Source organism: Schistocerca serialis, chromosome 5 (assembly GCF_023864345.2).
Source record: "Schistocerca serialis cubense isolate TAMUIC-IGC-003099 chromosome 5, iqSchSeri2.2, whole genome shotgun sequence".
NCBI lineage: Eukaryota > Metazoa > Arthropoda > Insecta > Orthoptera > Acrididae > Schistocerca > Schistocerca serialis.
In genome coordinates, this window is record NC_064642.1 from 188444671 (window position 1) to 188464859 (window position 20189).

Sequence of the window (20189 nt, forward strand, 5' to 3'; positions counted from 1 at the left end):
GTCCTTGTCCGCTTCGAACCGTACACATACACTGTGAGCTGTGGGGCACATTGCATTGTCCTGCTGGCAAAGGCCATTGTGCCTAAGAAAACCAAATTCCATTTAGGGATGGATATGGTCACCAATCATAAATGCATAATTGTATTGATCCTGTGTCCCTTCTAGAATGATTAAAATGTTCTAAAGACCATAATGCTTGCTCCTCCAGCCTGGATCCTTCCAACAGTTGTTGCAGGCTGTTTGATTTCAAGTGATTCACACTGTATATTCCAATGGCCATGTATCTGATGGTGCATAAAATGTGATTTTTCTGAAGAGGACACCTGTCGCCACGTAGTGTATGTCCAGTTCTGATATTTAGGTATAAATTCTAGTCTTCATCACCAATGAACAGCAGTTAACATGGTTGCATCAACCAGGCACATGCTGTAGAGGCCCCATCGAGGAGACACTGTTGGTAACCCCCTGGTTGATTTGGTTGATAGGTTGCACACCTGTTTTTCCATAAACATCTCCACAGTCATTGTTCACTCCTGTTGTCTATGGCCCATGGTGCACCAGTTGCCTCGGTGCACGTTTTGGATAGCACCATTTTGCTGTTCACAGTGTACTTTAACCACGGCAGTGTGTGAACCGTTTACAGAATTATCCATTTTGGAAGTGCTTCCACCCATGGCCTGAAAGCCTATCATCATGCCCTGTGTGAGATCAGATAAATTGTTTCATTTCTGCATTATGGCAACGACTGCACTGTTGCCTGTCTTCTTCCCCCCCCCCCCCCCCCCCCCACCCCCTCCCCCCTCCCTCACAGCTCCACGTCAAAGTTAGCTATCGTGCCCCATATGAGGACGACTTTAGATCTATCAGTGTAAACTCTAATAAAATTGGGTGGTAGTTCAGAACATTGTAAAATTTATTTTTAAAAAATATTGGGAAAATTCTTCCCGAAACCCATTCAATTCAAAAGATAACCTGGGTGTCTTCAGTAGCCAGACACTTCCCTATGCCACGTCTAGCTTTCAACCTTAATTCCATCCACATGTAATGTCTCAAGGCTCTCCTTTGCCCAGATCCCAAATGGCCTTGTTCTCTGCGACTAGGCAGTGGTTGCCAGTGCTGATGACTTTGAAACAGACAGAACCCAGAGTGCTTGGTGTACCTTGAGAAAATGTTGAATAGACAGTGGAGGCTCACCAGCCTGTGCACATAAGCTAGAAACCAAACCAGACTTATTGGATAAGCTAGAGTTGACAGTCTAACACTCATGGTGAACCACATCCATCATTTTGAAGTATAAAGGCCTTGCTGATCGATGTGTGTGGTATTCAAGCTGGGCTGTGTGAGGGATTTATAAAATTACAGCAGATGTGCCTTGTCTGCTTCTAAACACCTATGACTTACACACTCTACAATATCGTGATTTCAGGTCTTTGAGTGGCAGCCACATTTGTTGTTCATCAAAAGTGAGGGCCACCTATTTCACCTTTTCCTTAAAAGTGAGAATTGTATCCTCCAGATTTAAAACAAGTAAATTAAAAAAAGGGAGTAACAGCAATTAGAATCAACAATTTTCTCCAAAGAGAACTTGAAACCCGTGGTGTTAGCCCATTCTACAACTGGCTGATTGTCAAATGCAGTTGTCGAGTAGCTGTTTGCAGGGCTGGAGAATGTACAGGAGCTGGAGAAGGCATCTACGAATAAGCAACACTATCCAGAAGTCCATTTCTCCAAGTAGTATCGTAGGCATTTTCCAAGTTCAAGAATACACTGATCAGGTATTACATACAAAGGAAAGAGTTTTGAATTGCTGCTTCTAGCCAGGTCAACAGCAATCCTAAGCTATCTACATCAGGAGGTGCAACACCATAGTAATCATGTTTCAACATGTGATTTAATTGATAGTTCTTCCAGATATGTAGAATTTGAAAGAGACATTAACTTTTGGAATATATTACCAAAATCAGATTAGAAACTGTTGAAGAGTTATCTTCAGAGTAGTTGTAAAAACCATAAATTCATAGAGAAGCTTCACATTCTTAATCCTATTTTTACACCTACAAGGTGTAAGGACCAGTTAGTGACAGAAGGAGATGTTGCATAAAGTGCTTTAAAGGTATTCAATACAAGGCGACTGCTTGAGTAGTCCTGGCTCGGGTGTCCACAGCTCGTGGTTTAGTGGCTAGCATTGCTGCCTTTGGATCACAGGGTCCGGGATTCGATTCCCTGCCAGATTGGGTTTTTCTGTGCCCGGGGCCTGGGTGTTGGTGTTGCCCTCAACAAATCATCATCATCATCATCCTAGCCCAGGCAGAAAGCCATATTCAGGCTACTTAGCTCAGGTAGACGCATTGTGCAATGACAACATAGTACTCAGCTCGGCATATAGGAAGAACATCTGAGCAGCCAAAGAATTTCTAGTAAGTTTAAGTTGTTTTGTCAATCACTGTGAAAAAATTATGGTCTACCATGTGTTCTAATTCACTTTAATTTGTTTCTACAGGTATTGAAGCTGAAGCAGTCATGCTGGGTCAAGCAATAACTATGTTGTTGCCCCAAGTGGTGGGTTACAAAATAGAAGGAAAGTTAAATCAGTATGCAACATCAACAGATTTGGTGTTGACTATAACAAAGGTTTGTCTACAATAAAGTTACCTTACTTGATCCAAAGTACTTTGAAATTAGCTTCAGAAGGTTATAAGATGTTCTTATTGACACCTTTTGGCTTTATACTTATGAGGGAAGATTGTTACCTCAAAGTTTAATGGCTAACAAAACAAAAAATCATGAATGAACTTAACAATCGGTGCCTGTTGCGTTATTCAGATTTACCACGCAAAGTTTATCCAGAAAGCAGGAAGTGCTAGTCCTGGACAAATTTTCATTTTTGTCATTTCGTTCTACAGCTGATGATAGTCCATATCTGCAGTTGCGACTAGATTTAATGTATTTTGTTATGGATTTAGTCACCGCAATGCCTATTCCTTTGGACAGGCCACACGTGTCCAAAGGAACTTTGCATTGTAAATCAAAATAAAACAGGCACTGCAATTATATTTATCCGCTGAAACCAAGCAAGTGACTTTAAAGTTAAAGGTCTTCTGTCTTCTTTATGGGAATATACATGGTGGATGTAAGAGAACAAGGAGTAGACACATCCTTGACAACATGTGGAAGTTTGAGTCTGGCCATGAGTAGTGCGTGGATAGCAAAGTCTTAAGGCAATCACTCGTGATAAGTGGGAAACTGGCACAAATTTTCATTGTCATCATTCCATTCTACACCTGATTGTTGTCCATGTTAGCAATTGTGAATACATTTAAGGTACTGAACTTACATCTTTTATCTACTTTTGTACATAGTCACCAATGTTCTCAACACATTTCTCCCATTGTGGTACCAGTTCCAGTATGCCATGTTCGTAGAAGTCCTTTTGGTTAGAGTGTAGCCATCTGCGAACTGCTGATATCCCTTCCACATCTGTCAGTGTTTGCCGGTCAGGAATTTCTTTGTGGAAGCACACAGATGAAAGTCTGATGGTGCAAGGTCTGGACTGTATGACAGATGCTGGAGCACCTACCGCAGAAAATTTGACAGTTTTCTCATGAAAAGAAGCATTGTCATTAAGAAGTTTGACACCATAAGCAGTGTTTGTTAGAAGGACATGACCCATCTTAAAGTTTCAATGGATTCTGCAGCATACACACTGGTCCCGTGTTCCTCAAAGTCCACCAGTAACATTACATGAATACGTTGAACAGTGTCACAAGCACTTTCCTAGCACATTGAGTCAGTTGGATTCTTTTCATACTGTGGAACCAGCACATTTCCACTCCATAGAGGGCTGCTCTGTTTCGAGCTTGTAGTGGTATGCCCACACTCGTCACCAGTGATGATTCGTTTTAGGAAGTCATGCCCTTCTGTGGCTTAATGCATTAAGTGATCCAAACTTATCATTCGCTGGCACTTGTAGTTGCCTGTCAGGTTCCTAGGCACCCAGTTTCACATGCTGGTCGTTCAAAATTGCTGTCTCAGCGGCTCTGGCATTCTGCGGGACTGCAACTGCTGCAGGCCACCTGGAACATGATGAAATAACTAAGATTTATGCAGCCCTCTTGGAAGAATCCGCACCACCTGGAGACATTGCAATGACCTATATAGTCATCCCCATACATGTCCTGTGAATTAATTTCACTCAGTTTATGCCAGTTGGCTCACAAATATTGAACTATGCTTCACTGCGCTTCAGAAATTGATGAGGGTAAACACCATATTTGTTTTGTAGTTTGGGCTTCTCACTAAAACTGCATGTGAAAACAAAATATTCTCCGTAGCACAAACTTGAAAGTACATTGTCATGAAATTTCAACATTCCAGCTGCAATACCAGAGACAAATAAATTATTGTGCATTACTTCCGATCCTCCCTGATATATGGGAAGAAGCCACTATTTCTTAAGCGTTCAAAACTTGTTGGTGAAACTACTCTACAGAAATCAATTGGTGGCAGAAACACGGCCAGTCAGGCTAACTCACTTCTGTAACATTGCTCACTGCCCACTGATTAGAGTATCATTTGAAAGACTTTCTACTCCTTAGTTACGTAAAAGTTCATCATTTGCTAACATACCCACCATTGGTCAGATCAAACCTATTGGCATTTCATTTTGCCCATAGGCGCTAGTCTCACAGCGTCGAGAAATAGCTTTAGAGTCCAGTTGTAAGGCATGAGTGGATAGTGCCATTTGTTGCACACCACCACCGCCACCACCACCACCGCTACCACTACTACTACTACTACTACTACTACTACTAATAATAATAATAATAATAATAATAATAATAATAGTATAACTACTAAAAGGGGGGGGATGTAGCCATGACCAGGGTTCAAAGCCTATCATTGCAAACAGTTGAATTTTCACACATTCTTTGTTCATTTACTTTCTTAGTTTCCACTAAAAATTATTTATCTTTAGCTTCGTTGTTCAAAATTATTGTACATACTGGTGCTTTCTGTAGGTTTAAAGTATTTTTTTCTTACAGCACCTGAGGCAAATAGGAGTAGTCGGAAAGTTTGTAGAATTTTTTGGACCTGGTGTTAGTGAATTATCTGTTGCTGACCGTGCAACTATCAGCAATATGTGTCCAGAATATGGTGCCACTGTAGGATTTTTTCCTGTCGACAACATGAGCTTAGCCTACTTACAGCAAACAAGTAAGTAATTTAATAGTTTTTTAATTAATCACTGTAGTATGAAAGTATTGTAAGCCACTAGCTTTACATATAAGTGAATCAAAAATAGTAAATAGCTTAATCTCAATTTTGTAATACAGGAAATCCGCTATTTGGCATTGTTCAAAAAATAACTCATTGTATATTATTTTTTCTTACTGCTTACTGTTATCACGAAAATATGGAAAATGACCTAATTTGTAGTAGGTTCTCATCTTCAGTCTGAAGAATCATTTGATGCAGCTCACCATCCTACTCTATCCAGTGAAAGAACTTATCACTCTGTGATTATTGAAACCCACATCTTATGAACCAGCTGATAGTACTCTTCTCTTTGCTTCCCCGCCCCCCCCCCCCCCCCTCCCCCACTTCGCTCCAATATTAAATAGGTGACTCCTTGTCTCTGAATGTGTCCTTTCATATATTTCCTCTTTCTATAATATTGCCTTAAAGTTCATTTCCCTGTGTAGCCTCTCCATATATTCATTCCACCTCTCAGCTCTACCTTCTTAGCTTAATACTGGTACTTCTGATATTCATACAGCTGCTTCCATTTTCTCCAAAATGCATCTTCAATTTTCCTGTAGCTGGTATCTATCTTTAGTTATATATGCTTCTGTATACCTACTTTTGCTCTCTAGCCATTCCAGCTGAGCCATTTTGTGCTTAGTGTAACTCATTTTTAGATATTTGTATTCTGTTTTGCCTGCTTCATTTGCAGCAGTTTTATTTTCTCCTTTCATCAATTAAATTCAATATCTTCTGTGATATCCAAGGATTTCTATACCAGGCTTTGTCATTTTGTCTATTTGATTGTGTATTGCCTTCACTATTTAATTTTCCAAAGCCACCCCTTGATTTAGGAGATGACAGAATTCATAAATTTACATGGGAGGTTTGAAAAGTTCTAGGAAAAAAGTACTTACATCACTGAAACTTTTTTTTAATTTTTCACTGTATCTCCTTATAGATTAATGTACTTGGTCCAATGATGTTCCAGTGGCTTGATCCCATCTCGAAAATGAGTTTCCACCAGGCTTGCAAAATAGTTGTCAACTCCGGCAATCAATTCTTTGTTTGAAGTGAATCTTTGTCCACCCAGAAAAATTTTCAGCTTTGGTAAGAGATGGAAGTCTGACAGAGCCATATCAGGTGGGTAAGGTTGGTGTGACGACGTTCATTACCTGAGTTCGTGTTTTTGCCATTCTCTCGCGTTTTTGATCCAGCATCAATAGTTGTGGCACCCATCTTGCAGATAATTTTTTCATATCTAATTCTTCAGTTAAAATGTGATGTACCCTTTTAGATGACACCTGGGAAGCATGAGCAATTTCACGTACTTTGTCGGCAATCCTCCATGACCATTTTGTGCACTTTTGCAATGATTTCTGGAGTAGTGACACATCTTGGCTGACCACTCTGCGGATCATCATTTAAGCTCCCCTTACCAAATTTAAATTCATTTGTCCATTTGGCAACAGTTGAATATGAAGGAGCAGAGGCCCCCCACCCCCAGTGTATTCTGGAAATTGACATGAATGTCCTTTGCTTTCATACCTTTCTTTATGAAGTACTTAATCACTGCTCAAATCTTTATTATTTTTTCCCCCCTCCATCTTCGCAAATCACTATACAACAACAACAACAACAACAACGACAACAACAACAGAGCCATGTCACCACTGCAGCTCTCTTCCAAGAACACTGACATGGCACATGTTTACAGGCAACAGTCCCATGACTATCACGTGAACATCTTGTTGCAGTAACACTGACTCTCGTGGTGATTCCGAGAACTTTTCAAACCACCCTTGTATTTCTGTTGCTGCCTACTCCACTTCCCCACTCCTCCCTCCCCTACTTCTAATGAAGAAAACATTTTGGAAGCTAATGACTGATATGCCCGCTGACCTGTTGCAGTATTATAAATAATTTATCTAATTGGTTTTACTTCCATTATAGGCCTTAAGAGATAAAATATAACATAGCTTTCCTAGTAATTTACTAATTGTAATGCCATATATTGTGCTCTGCCATTACCTGCTTAACTATTTTTCCAGATCGCTCAGAGGAAAAAGTTAAAATTATTGAAGAGTATTTGAAGCGTGTGAAAATGTTTCGTAATTACTCTGACCCGTCCCAAGATCCTGTTTTCTCGGAGGTTGTGACTTTGGATTTGGGTACTGTAGTGTCTTCAGTTAGTGGACCAAAAAGGCCACATGACAGAGTGTCAGTGAGTGATATGCCATCAGACTTCCGCCAGTGTCTTACAAACAAGGTAAGAAAGAACTTTATCTTTCACGTAGGCAGTATTAACTAAAATAACAGCAACCTCTGCATAACTGCCAATAATTACTCATTAATAATTTGGCGTCAACTGTAAATATGCATTGTAGGAATGACATGTAACATCTTAAGCTTCTGTTTAATTTATCCTTTATTGTGTGACCAGTCATTTCTACAGTTTAAGAAAGCTGTGGATCACAATCAACAAAAAAATACTTCGTAAATATTCAGTTACGGGGAGGGGGGAGGGGGCAGTACTGGCACTTGCATTTAAATTCAGTCATTTAACACATTTTGGGAAGTATGTATGAAGTAAGATATAGGCATGAGTGTTGATGTGACACGGAGTAAAGAGAAACTGCTGAAATTACAAGCTTCTTCATATTTTTACTTAACATTTTGTAACTCTGGGATCTCATTCAGGGAAATATCTGATTAAACTTTTCCTGTACAATTGTACACAGGCTCCATCAAATAAACTGAACTTTCAGTTTTAGAATAGGATTCATTAACTTATTTCTGTTGCAAGTGTGTTGCTAATTTTCTCCTGCTCTACAAAAGAAATAAATTTCAACTACCTTTAATGTCTCTTCCCATTGTCTCCCACCAAGGTACCTTTATCTCAGCCTTAGGAGGGAATGTCCTGTAGAAAGTTAAGGTCATAGTGTACAGGTGTGATGGTATGGCCCACCATCTGAGAGATGAATCAGATGTTTGCACTTTGGGCATACGTCATCCCACTGTATCGGGGGCCCCACAATGTGGCAGCTGTGGACAATCATTCCACAAATCCTTGCGAACACTCACTTTTTTTTACAAATGTGCAGAACATCACCCTTCATCTTGCCAGTTCGCCCAATAGGAACAGAAGACTCAAGAGTACAAATATATTGACCATCTGGTGTTTGCTGAGACCCAGAAGCAATAGGAACATGCACATCCTGTGGATATGACTATTAGTCAGGCTAACATTGCAACCATTGGCTTCCTCCCCACTACCCCTACATTCCCCAAACCAGATCTCCCACATCTCTCCTCTCCTGTGGTTCCTGCAGTACATTCTTTGGGAATCGCTTTCTGCACCCGGCTGGAGAAGCATTTTTCTTTGGCATCTACTGGACTGGTTATAGGGCAACTCCTGGACCGGAGGCTCGACGCTAAACAATGGGTGAATGAGCCCCAGAGCTGTCTGCTCTTTTCCGTCCTCATGCTCAGTGTGGATAACCTTTTTAACAAACGGAGGAGGAGGAGGAGGAGGAGGAGGAAGATGATGATCCTGCAGCACCCCTGGATGTACCAGATCCCCATTGCAGTCTGATTCTGAAGCGATTTTTGTGGATGTGGTTGCATCCCCACTAGTTACAGACACTGATCCTGTGGCATAACCAGTCCTCCTGGCCAACAGTCACATGATCATTCAGTGGAATTCTAGTGGATACTACTGCCACCTGCTGGAACTACATCATATTATTTCCTCTTCTGCGGTTTGGATTGTTATCAAAGAAATGCACTTCGATGATGACCATTCTCCAATGCTCCATGGTTATTGTGCATTCTTTTGGAACCATGCTGGTCTCGAGAGGGCACCTGGAGAGTTCTGTACTTTTGTTCATACAAATGTCAGTGAATGGATTCCCTTTTGCAGCTCCTTGGAGGTAATAGTGGTGGGGGTGCAAACGACCTCAGCAATGCCCATTTGCAATGTTACCTACCTCTAAGCAAGCCACTTGTGTTGAATTGACCCCATAAATCTAATAACTGCTCCCCCCCCCCCCTCCATTTTCTCCTACTTGGGGACTTCAATGCACACTGCCCCCTGTGGTGGGAGTACCACTTAGCCTGTAAGGGGCTCGTAATTGACCAGTTTTTCACAGACCGTGATCTGTGCCTCCTAGTGATGGTTGTCCAACCCACTTCAGTGCTACCCATAGCACGTTTTCAGCTGTCTGACTGTCTCTTCCCGTAATTTTGTGGCAGCTACATTGGTCACTACATGATGACCTTTGTGACAGTGACCACTTTCCACTAAACCTGTCATTTCTTTGCCACTGCCGGTCATGCAGACTACCACATGGGGCACTTCAGAGCTGATTGGCCTTTATATTCCTGTGCTGTTACATTTGCTGCCTCTGTTGGATTGTATTTATGAGCCTGTCTGTGCAAGGCACCTCAGACAGTATCATCTGCTGCTGGAACTTCAATTCCCATTTCTACAGCCCCCCCCCCCCTCCCCCAAACTGTTGGCCTGTGCTGTGGTAGACCAAAGATGTTCAAATAGCTTTTTAGGGTCACCAATGAGCCTTGTAACAGTTCAGATGACATCCTTCGGAAACTAGTTTTATTGCTTTTAAGTGACTTCATGCTAAGGCTTGCTATCTAATCAGATGCAATAAGAAGGAATGCTGGGAGCACTTTGTCTCCTCACTGGGGACATGGGCCTCTTCATTTCAGGTATGGGCAAAGCTCCATGGTGATTTGACCGCCAACAGTCAACAGCTGTTCTGGGTCTTGTTCTACAGGGTGGTCTTCATACCATTTCATTGGTTCTTGCAGACACCTTGCAACACCCTTGTAACAGCATCCTCTTCCTCTCCAGCTACCATTTACTGCAGAAGTGATAAGTTGAAGACATCCCCTTGTGTTTCTCACCCAGCTGAATCAGGATCTTGCCTTGTCCCACAACACAGCCAGAGACCTTTTTTCAATTTGCAATCAGATGATACTCTTCAGTTGTTTGCCCAATTCATAAGCCAGGCAAGAAGCCATCCTCTCTCAACAGTTACTGGCCAATTAGCATGACCAACATACTCTTTGATCTGCTTGAAAGGATGGTTGCCTGCAGATTATGCTGTGTTCTCTAATCTTGAGGCCTTTTGCCCCCTTATCAGTGTGATTTCTGGAAGAGAGAATCCTCAACTGACTATTTGCTTAGATTGGCAGCAGTAATCTGACAAGCTTTATCTAAATGCCAACACCTTACCGCTAACTTTTTTGACCTTCACAATGCAAATGCAGCCACGTGATGTCATCACATTTTATGTTCCCTCAATGATGGGGCTTTTGAGGCCCTGTTACCAATTTTTTTACTGCTGGTTATTACGAGTTAGTCAGTGCTTCAATCGACTCCCAGTAGTTCCAAGAAAATGGCATTCCACAGGGCTTTGTGTGTTGAGTGTCTCTTCGTCATCACTGTCAATGGGCCAGTCACCTAAATTGGGCCTCTGGTCACCCCTGCTTTGTACATTACAATTTTTGTATTCAATACAGCTCCCACTCTGTAGCCTCTGCCGAACACCAGCTCCAATGTTGCTGAATGTCAGCGTCAAGGTGCCATCCAGCAGGCCTCTGCATGGGCTCTTTCCCATGGTTTCCAGTTCGCTCATACAAAGCTGTGGGTCATGCATTCCTGCTGTCATACTGTGGTGCACCCTGACCTATAACTTTTCTTAGGCATCCAGCACCTGGACATTATAGTGTAATCACATCTCTCTCAAGTCTTCTTGTTGATAAAGAGCTGACTTGGCTGCTCCACATTCATCAACTGAAGACTAGCTGCGTATGGGAGCTTAACACACTCTGCTCCCTTACTCCAACATCTTAGGGTGCAGATCATGCTACTATTACCTTATTTACCAGCCCTTGGTTTCATCCTGAATGTAATATGGTTGCTAGGTTTATGATTCAGCAGCTCCTTCATCTTTGAAACTGTTAGACTCAGTCCACCATCACGGCGAGCGTCTGGCCATTGGTCCTTTTCAGACCGGTCCTTGCCGAAGTGGGAATCTTCCCTCTTCAGATTTGACAGTGTTAGCTCTTTGTCTCCCGTGCATTCACCATTTGATAATTCCCTGATAATTCCCTGATCATCTATGTATACTATTGTTACTGCAGACAAGGCGTATCATTCTCTTGATACCTGCCCTTGGATGGGATTACCAGTTGGAAAGTGCCTCGCTTCCCTCTGCCAAAATCTCCCTTCCCCTCTCCTCTCCATGTTTTCTTGCACACACCCACTTGGATTGTGCATAGGTCACATACTAGGACCGATCTCTTCCAAGATCGTAAAGTCTTTGTGGCCCCATGACCGTTCACCATCTGTTACATTCTTTTCTTAAAGATTTCTAGGGTGCTACCATCTTTTACACCAGGGGATCAGATGTGGTATGCTTTTACACCTCCTGCCAGTATGGAGCGCCATTTGCTGCTGGAAACATGTAATGTGTTAACGGCATAGTGGTAGCTGTTAGGAGAGCCCTCAATTTTATTAAAGGAGCCTTGGTGGGAGGCCCACCTCCTTTTGGCCCCCTGTGCAGAGTATGGATTTCAGGACTTATTGCCTCTTATATTGGTGGACAATTCATGATGTTTGACATAGTTCTCAGTTTTCTTTGTGAAAGTTATTTTTGTTCTCAGTTATAAGGTTTTAATCTACCTCCAGAACAGGGGCAGGGTGGTTGGAGATGGGGCATCCACAGCTATATGCTAGGTCTAGGCATTCCTCAACCATACCTCATTGACCAGCCAGTTCTTTCCTTCGTCCTTTCTGCCGTACCCAATTTCTTTATGTACGTGTTGCTCTTGAATGGTGAACACTCTGGACTTTCAGATCAGGGTAGGACAGCTGTGACTGGGATGTTTCCTGTCACATTCAGACTTCTGGGGATGGCCACCTTCTGACTTCTCTATTTCTTTCACGTTGATTTCATTATTGATGATGCAAAAGATTTCCATTACATTTTTAGCCTTCTTGCAATATCTATTATGAATCTCCCGACTAGATTAGAAAATGTTCTCAGTAGGCATCTTGACCTCCAGATGCACCACTGTTGGATTGGGGGATTCTGGTTTGTTTTAGGGTGCAAGACTGAGGTCATAAGCACCCATGTTGTAACCTTAGAAAACTAATAAGTAAAAGTAGTTAAAAGTGACTACATCTTAAGCCCAATTGATGGAAGGAAATAGCTAAAAAGGACTTTCTCTTGGAGAAAGGTCGACAAAATACGCCATGGAGACATTGGAGGTCCTGAACCAGAGATTAAGTGTCCCTCGCCATTTTGCTACAACGGACGGAAAATAAAAGGCAGTTAACAGTCCACGCATCATTCACTAAAATGGCCAATAACTTGGACAACATACATACACTGGAATGTAAGCAGGTAAAAAAAAAAGAATTACACATTTGGTCAAGAAATGGCAAACCATTAAAGGTTGATGATGAGGAGGACAAAGTTACTAGTTAACAAATTGCAGTGGCTAAAAACACAGTTCCCAATACGTAACCTAGCTAAAATGATAATGGGATGAGAGGCCCGAAAAAGGTTGGCCAAGCTGCTGGGAGAAGTTTAATTCCCTGGAGCTGGTTTGAGTGGTGTTGCCAAAGTGACACCATTTGCCAACATCCGAAGGAATGGAAGAGCTAGTAGAAAGAGAGAGGACTGCAGCTGTAGCAGCAACAGCAACACCAGAAGCAGCAGCAGAAGTCTCAAAGTCTCATTTCCCGTCAGAGGATTGATGGACTTACAATCTTGTGTATTCTCCCCCCCCCCCCCCCCCCAAAAAAAAAAAAAAAAAAAAAAAAAAAAAAAAAAAAAAAAAAAAAAACCCAACAAAACCACACCATTGTTGTTCTTTCTGGTGACAGTGCTACAACACTCCCCATCTATTTATTTCAACAACTCTAGATCTGCAGTTATCAACACACTGCTCCTCTTAGCTGGAATGCTCAGGAACAGCCTTGCATCCTTAAATCATTAATAATTTCACATCGCGGTGGGAGGTATATTGCAGGTTTGGTTCACAAATTAATGGATAACCAAATTTAAACCAATAAAATTTGTAGACATTTATATAACAACTTATACAAATGTGAGAAAAATACTTCTTTTGGCTGTAGAAACCTCCAAAGACACGTAATAGGTTAGAATGAAATCTCCAGTTCCTTGTCACACCTGTAACTGCTGTGTCATGGCTTGCTGGCAAGTGGTAGACGACAGTTAAAACTGCTCTTGTTGCTACAAGATACTTAGGGCTTAGGTCATTAATTTGTTTTACGTTTAGTAACAGCACAAAGAGAATGCATAATAAAATTCTAGTTACCAAAAAGCAGCAGAGGGATGAATAATAAAAAGCAAAAACAAGCAGAAGTAGTTTCGAGAAGTGAGCTCAGACAAAAAAGGCAGGGGGAGGGGAAGATGAAGTGATTGAGAAACAAGACTCCAGATTTCTCCCAGTCTCCCCTGATTGCTCGGGAGCGTAAGTTCATAATGTTCATGCATAGTATGATACTGCTTTCTGAGATTGCCATGTGAAAATACAGAGTTGTTTGTATGGTTATTAGTCACTATTCAGTAATATTTCACACCAGTATAAAATGTGACATAGCTGAGCCTGAAATTTTTAAAACCGAAGTTCAAGTATAAGCAAATATTTGGCAGTTCACATGAAAATGCAGACCTTACAGAAATCAATACATTTAAAAAATCACTCACTCGCTATATACACTGACAGGAAAAAATCACAACACCAGAATAATTAAATGTAGATTTATGAAATTTCAAGAATACATTTGTCTAGATAATATATTTAAGTGATTAACATTGCAATATCACAGGTTAATGAAAGTGCAAGAAAAGACATTGCAAATGTGAAAAGCTGGTACTCTAATAAGTGGTGTAACTACCAGAATGTTGAATACAAACATGCATAGTGTCATACCAGTGCTGGATATCAGTTTGTGGGATGGAGTCCCATGCCTGTTGCACTTTGTCAATACAGGAACAGTTAATGCTGGTTGTGGATGATGCTGAAATTGCACATCCTATACAGGCTCGAATGGAGGTAGGTCCAGTTTATCTAGGCCACAGACAGGTTGGTTGCAGCTTGTCAAATGGCCTGCTCCTAACCAAAACACTGCTATCACTTGCTCTGAATCGGAGCTGGCTTTCATCGGAAAACACAACAGATCTCCACTAGAGTCTTCAATAAGCTATCTCAATTGACACCACTGAAATTCCAAATGGCAGTGGTTCGGGGTCAGTGGAATGCACATTACGTTGCATCCAGATCGGAGCTGTCTTTGAAGTAACATATTTGTACCAGTCACTGTGGTACAAACTGCTCTTCCCTCTCAATAGTATCATGTGGCCATCTGGAGCGTGGTCTTGTTGCACTAATACCTTCCTGTGACCACTGTTGCCAGCCATCTTGTACTGTGACTACATTCCTGCCAAGTCTGTCTGGAATACTGTGAAAGGAGCCTCCAGCCCCTCGTAGCCCAGCTGCACAACCTCATTCAAACTCTTGAGCTGTTGATAATGTTGTGTTTGAAGAGGACAAAGGCATTCTTGACTAACTCACTACATCCAATGTCAAAGGTAGGTTCGGTAAGTTGCAGCACATTTTTGTAACAAACCTGATTTGCACCCTAATTGTGGCACTCCTAGTGCCACCCGTATGCAATTGGTGCGAAATTTGATTAGAAACCTTTCAGATGCAGAAATATGCCTACCAGCTTCGTTAATCTCCCCTGACTACTACTTGATGTTGGGATTTATTTCATTCAGTGTATATGAGTGAAAGTAGTCTCTGAAGTTGTGGGAACCAACTACCTTATAGACAAGCTACAGTGAATGTTGCTTAGACAAGGTGGCATAGTTGTTAACTAATATGAAGTAGCAGTAGTGCATTCACTCAGCAATTCAGATACTGTTGTACATTGGTACTGCAATAGCTGGTTGCAGTCTGTGCAGAGATAGGTGCTCTTTCTGCTTATGAAGCATGCCTCAGAATAAATATTAAAGTTCTGAAAATCAGTAAGTCAGAAGCCTGTTGTGCAACTAGTGTAAAAAAAATATTACATCTGTTTTTTACAGTGGACCATAACTGATAAGCAAAGTATGTGAGCAGTATACTGCAATTGTTTTTCAGAGGACAATGAAAATATTTAGTTATTTCATACTGGTTGTTGCAAGAACAAACACTGACATTGCATCTGAAAGTACTAACAGATGTTTTTCGTTATAGGATAATTTTATTCCAACAGCAAATAAAATGACATGCAACAGGTGACACAGAAGTTTTTGTATTTAAATTTCTGAAGTTTAAAAATACAAGTGTCATACAAAAGAGAAGTAGCACTCAAAAACAGTCAATTTTACTGTTTTAATTAACTTTTAGCCATCCTTCAATATTGATATAGTTGCATACTTGTTTAATTACTGCATTTTTTAGGACTTGCCATCATACCCACTCAGTGTTGGTCACTCATACATTTCAGTTGAAATATGACTAGTTGCTCCTTTCTCTATCACAACTTTCAGCACAACTGATAGATAACATTCCACACAAATTGCAAGAGTTTTGGTAGAACAAAAATCTACAATACATACTTAAATTTTGTAAGCTAGCTGGATACTATTCAGAAGTAAGAATACTGTCAAACATTTGCCACAATGAGTAAGCTCCTATGGAAGCACAGTGGGAAAGTATAGGTTGGTCAAGAAGAGATGCTGTAGCCATCAGGCTGGTCAGATACTTTACTCAACACAATAGGTGAACTATATCTTTCTTGAACACATTTTAATGGAAAACCAACAGTAAGATGCACTAGTAATTAATGCGAGAAAGGCTAATGTTACTATTAGAAATTTTAATTAGAACAATAGTACAGATTGCTGCCTTTATTTCAAACAAACTAATCGATTTGTCTTCTTCCTTTTTAAATCAGGTTTCATGCATAATGTGTGCAAGAGCTAGATGATCACAACAGTGTAAATGAATTTTTAAAATAAGAGTATTTGTTTTCGTATGAAATTTTTATTAAAGATACACTTAAGTCTTCACTGTTAAAACTGATTTATTTGCTAATCTCTCTTGAAATTAATGTGTCCAGTTTTTGTATTCTGGAAAAATGCTAAACACCAGAAGAGAAAAGTTTGTTGTTAAAATAATTTTCAACTGATGAGCTGGGTTAGGATGATGGCTCAAGTTTGCATACTGTTGTGGATCATCCAGAGTGAATTAAAAAGTATAGGCAAGCCACTTTACCACAAAATACCAATACTTATCAATCTTAATATTGAGGTTTGCCTTGAAGTCCCTTCTACATCACACTATTATGATACGGGCCTACAAGGTTGAATAATTTGCACAGTGACAAATCAGTCTGTAAAATAAAGAATTTAAATGTTTATGACCGATACTGCTGTTTATCCAAAGTGTATTAACATGACACTAGTCATTTACACAAAAGGCATGTATGTCCAAAACTTACCCTAACCCACATCTTTAGAGATTATAAGCATACACAAACAAACGTTACAGGAAAACCCATTCCCCAGATCGTAATTTTCTTGACTACACTAGTACATACTGAAGTCAGATGGACACAACCTAGTGGCACTGCAAAATTCAGACCCCAGACATTCTCTCTAATCAACCTCTGTATGGTGAATGGCTTTATGTATGATAAATGCTGGACACATTTTGTATGTTTGCTGTTCTGTGTACCATCAGCAAGTCAATATAAGGACTGTTGCAAAGGGCAGTGCCCATTAGATAAGAGTAATTTGGTAGTGAACTGATTTTTTTTTTTTTTTTTTAAATTGTTGTTTTGCTAAAATTGATTTAAGATACCACAACAACAAAAAAATGGCACTTGAAAAATTTAGGTAAACAAGAATGAAATTACAACAAATTATAAAAATGGTTATTACTCATAAAATAGAAAACAGTAAATTATGTTAATATTGGCAAGGAAGGGACCCAGCTAAACTGCAAAAACCAGAAAAGATTATAAATAAAGGTCTTTTTCTCTAAGCTCATATAATTATAAAAACTCTGCATTTGTTTACAGCTGGTGTTTGAAAGTTAAAAATCTAAAGAATTCTGAAACATTACTGTGCGTAAGAGTTAAGAGTATGAGTCACAAGGGTCATAAATGAGGTGATATTTGGCAAACAGCTAAACATTAACTTTAAGCAATATTTTTAATACATACAGTACTAAGTCATATTTCCTGAGATAGAAGTTGTTGTAACATGTTCTTTCTTTACTTGGTCTCTGGAGGCACTTTGCAATTATCAAATCCCACAAAGATCACATTATCAAATGATGAAAAATCATGGCTTTGCATATATTATCATAACAATCTACAACCAACTTCCTGCACCATACGGACTGAGAAGAAAAAAGTTTTTCCTTCTCATTCCATACTTCCCAAAATCTACCCCTTTTCCTGGACCTCTCCAGTCCTTTTCATTCACCCTTCTTCCTTCTGCCTGAAGTGGCCTATGGCTCTGAAAGCTTGCCAATCACAACAGTCTTCTATGTGTGTGTTCTGCCCCACTTGGTGAGTAGGTTTTTTATCTACTCAGTTAAATAATTTTATCAATAATTGTTTTTGCTGTTATATTTAACATTACCTGTTTGTTAATTAGTAAGCATGCAAAATGGCCAAGATATTTGCAGTGAGTGTGAACTGTTCAAAAAAAATATGCATCCATGGCAAACACTGTGGTAAAATCTTTGTTTGGTGGGCATTCCAACAAGATGCACACCAAAGCAGTTTTACACATGTGATACTTACGAGTAGTGTAATTCTTCTCCAGTTTTTAAAATTTGGGTTGTTAACAACTGGTGTACTCAAATTGTGAGGAAGATTAGAACAAATCAAGTTAGTCATTTTATGATGTATGTATGTAGCAGATGGAAGGCATGTACAAGGATTTGTACCAATACCTGGATTCGAGCCCAGGTCTCCTGTTATCTAGGCAGATGTGCTACCACTATGCCACACTGGCGCAGTGGCATTGCATAACTGCATGGACTACCCTATAAGCCTCCCTCCTCAATCCAGATTCCCATACACACATCAAACCACTTGATATTCACCATAAACCAACAGCAAGACAAAATGAATTTGAGACTTGAAAAGGTCTCTGGACCATATAGTTTAATTTGATTAGGCATTTTAATTTTATCTCTGCATCTTTGCCAGTAGATGCTCACATTAGTTCAACTTGCAGCTGTCTCACTAGCTCCTACTTCGCTTTGCACATTTGTTCATGGCAAAGTATTAAAATGAGAACCATTATGTTAGGTAAATTGTATCTATACCACTATATAAAGACAAGTCATGTAACATTGTTTCCAAAAATCTCGATAAGTTGTTGACAGATTTGCTTCAGATTCTTTCACAATACTCTAACATTTGGACTGACGTAGGCTATATATTTTGTAATATATGTATTTTTATAAATATACATGTAATACATTATAGGGAAACATCACCAAAAACTCTTAAAAGTTCTTGATTGACTTACTTACAAATTTTTACATGGTAAAAAATATATATAGCCAAAGTCCTCCTTAAAGTTTATTAAACAGTGTACAGGTTTTCTATGAAAACAGACTAGGGCAAAGAAAATATCCCGCTGTGCTGTTAAAATGTGCTGTTTTGTTTCCTTTTTCACATTAAGCTTCCATTGTGATAGCAGGACATTTAAACCATTAGACATATAATTCCCCCATATACATTCTTTCCCTTTATATATAATTTTAAACAAAAATTGTATCCACACAGTTCTGTTCTTTCTCCCTGTCATTTTTAAGAGAAAACATTTGATTTTTTGATTTATTGGCTTATGATCAGAATACTAAATTATTGGGTCTGAATTGTCGGAAACTTTGTAACCATACCTCATCACTGAATAAAACTATGCGAAATGCTTCCATTGAAGCTACTATCCTCACAGGTCCAGCAGCTGGAGAGGTCTCTCTCTCACCCAGTGTACCAAATGATCCCAATTGATTTACCCATTCATTATAAGTGATTTCAATACACAATTGAAGTTCTGTTGGCCATAACAATAAACAATGCTCAAGTTCAGAGAGATGTGGCAGGGGGACATGGACAAAGAAAGGTGGAGGAGATTAGGGCATATATCCAGTTCCCCTACATGTTTAGTAGTTGCGCACCATTGCCAGGTTCACTAGTTGAGTCTGTACCTCTTGATGTGAAAGCTTAATTAGTATAGTATGAACTACTGCATGAAATTTATTTTCTGTTCAAATATTTGTTAGTCACAAATATAAACGGGCTGACCAAAACTCAACTCAACAGTTTCTTTGTAGCCAATCGTATAAACATGATCATGAACCATGTGGTATGCATGTATTTTTAAAAACGATATTGGTCAGTGTAAAGTAGTGTACATACCTCGGTGTTGTTTGATTACATCTACCTGTAACAACACTATTTTAGTATCAATATTGTTGATGTTCACAGTAAATCTTTGGCAAACATTTAATGCTGGTGCTCAGTCCAAAAGGCACTTTAAAATTCATAACACAATGTCATTTTCTTTTAGCTGTGTTTCAACATTTTTTAAGATGACCATAGCCACTAGATGCTGTATATCTTATAACTCCTGCAAAAAAAATATCAACTTCATCACACTAATCAGATAAAATGCCTGGCGTATAACCTCAAACCCCTTACAACTGAGAGAATTTTTTCTTTTCCTTCTTCAGCATAGAAAGTTTACCTTTTGTACATTCAGCTGCCTTGCCAAATATCTTTGGCTACAGCTTGTTCAGAATTAGAGCATACAACGCTTGTGTACTTTTCGTCCCTCACGTAAAAAGTTTCACCATCTGCCTGGTACAGATTT

At 39.8% G+C, this 20189-nt stretch overlaps 1 protein-coding gene across 3 annotated transcripts in view; it reads left to right on the plus strand.

Annotated features, from left to right (window-relative positions):
- Positions 1-20189, plus strand: part of LOC126482289 (cytoplasmic aconitate hydratase-like) — a 328052-nt gene that overhangs the window by 146126 nt on the left and 161737 nt on the right. For all 3 annotated transcript variants that reach the window (XM_050106284.1, XM_050106283.1, XM_050106285.1), the window contains 3 exons: positions 2501-2631; positions 5043-5214; positions 7293-7510. In XM_050106284.1, the coding sequence (XP_049962241.1) occupies positions 2501-2631; positions 5043-5214; positions 7293-7510 (521 nt within the window). The remainder of the gene's footprint in view (positions 1-2500; positions 2632-5042; positions 5215-7292; positions 7511-20189) is intronic.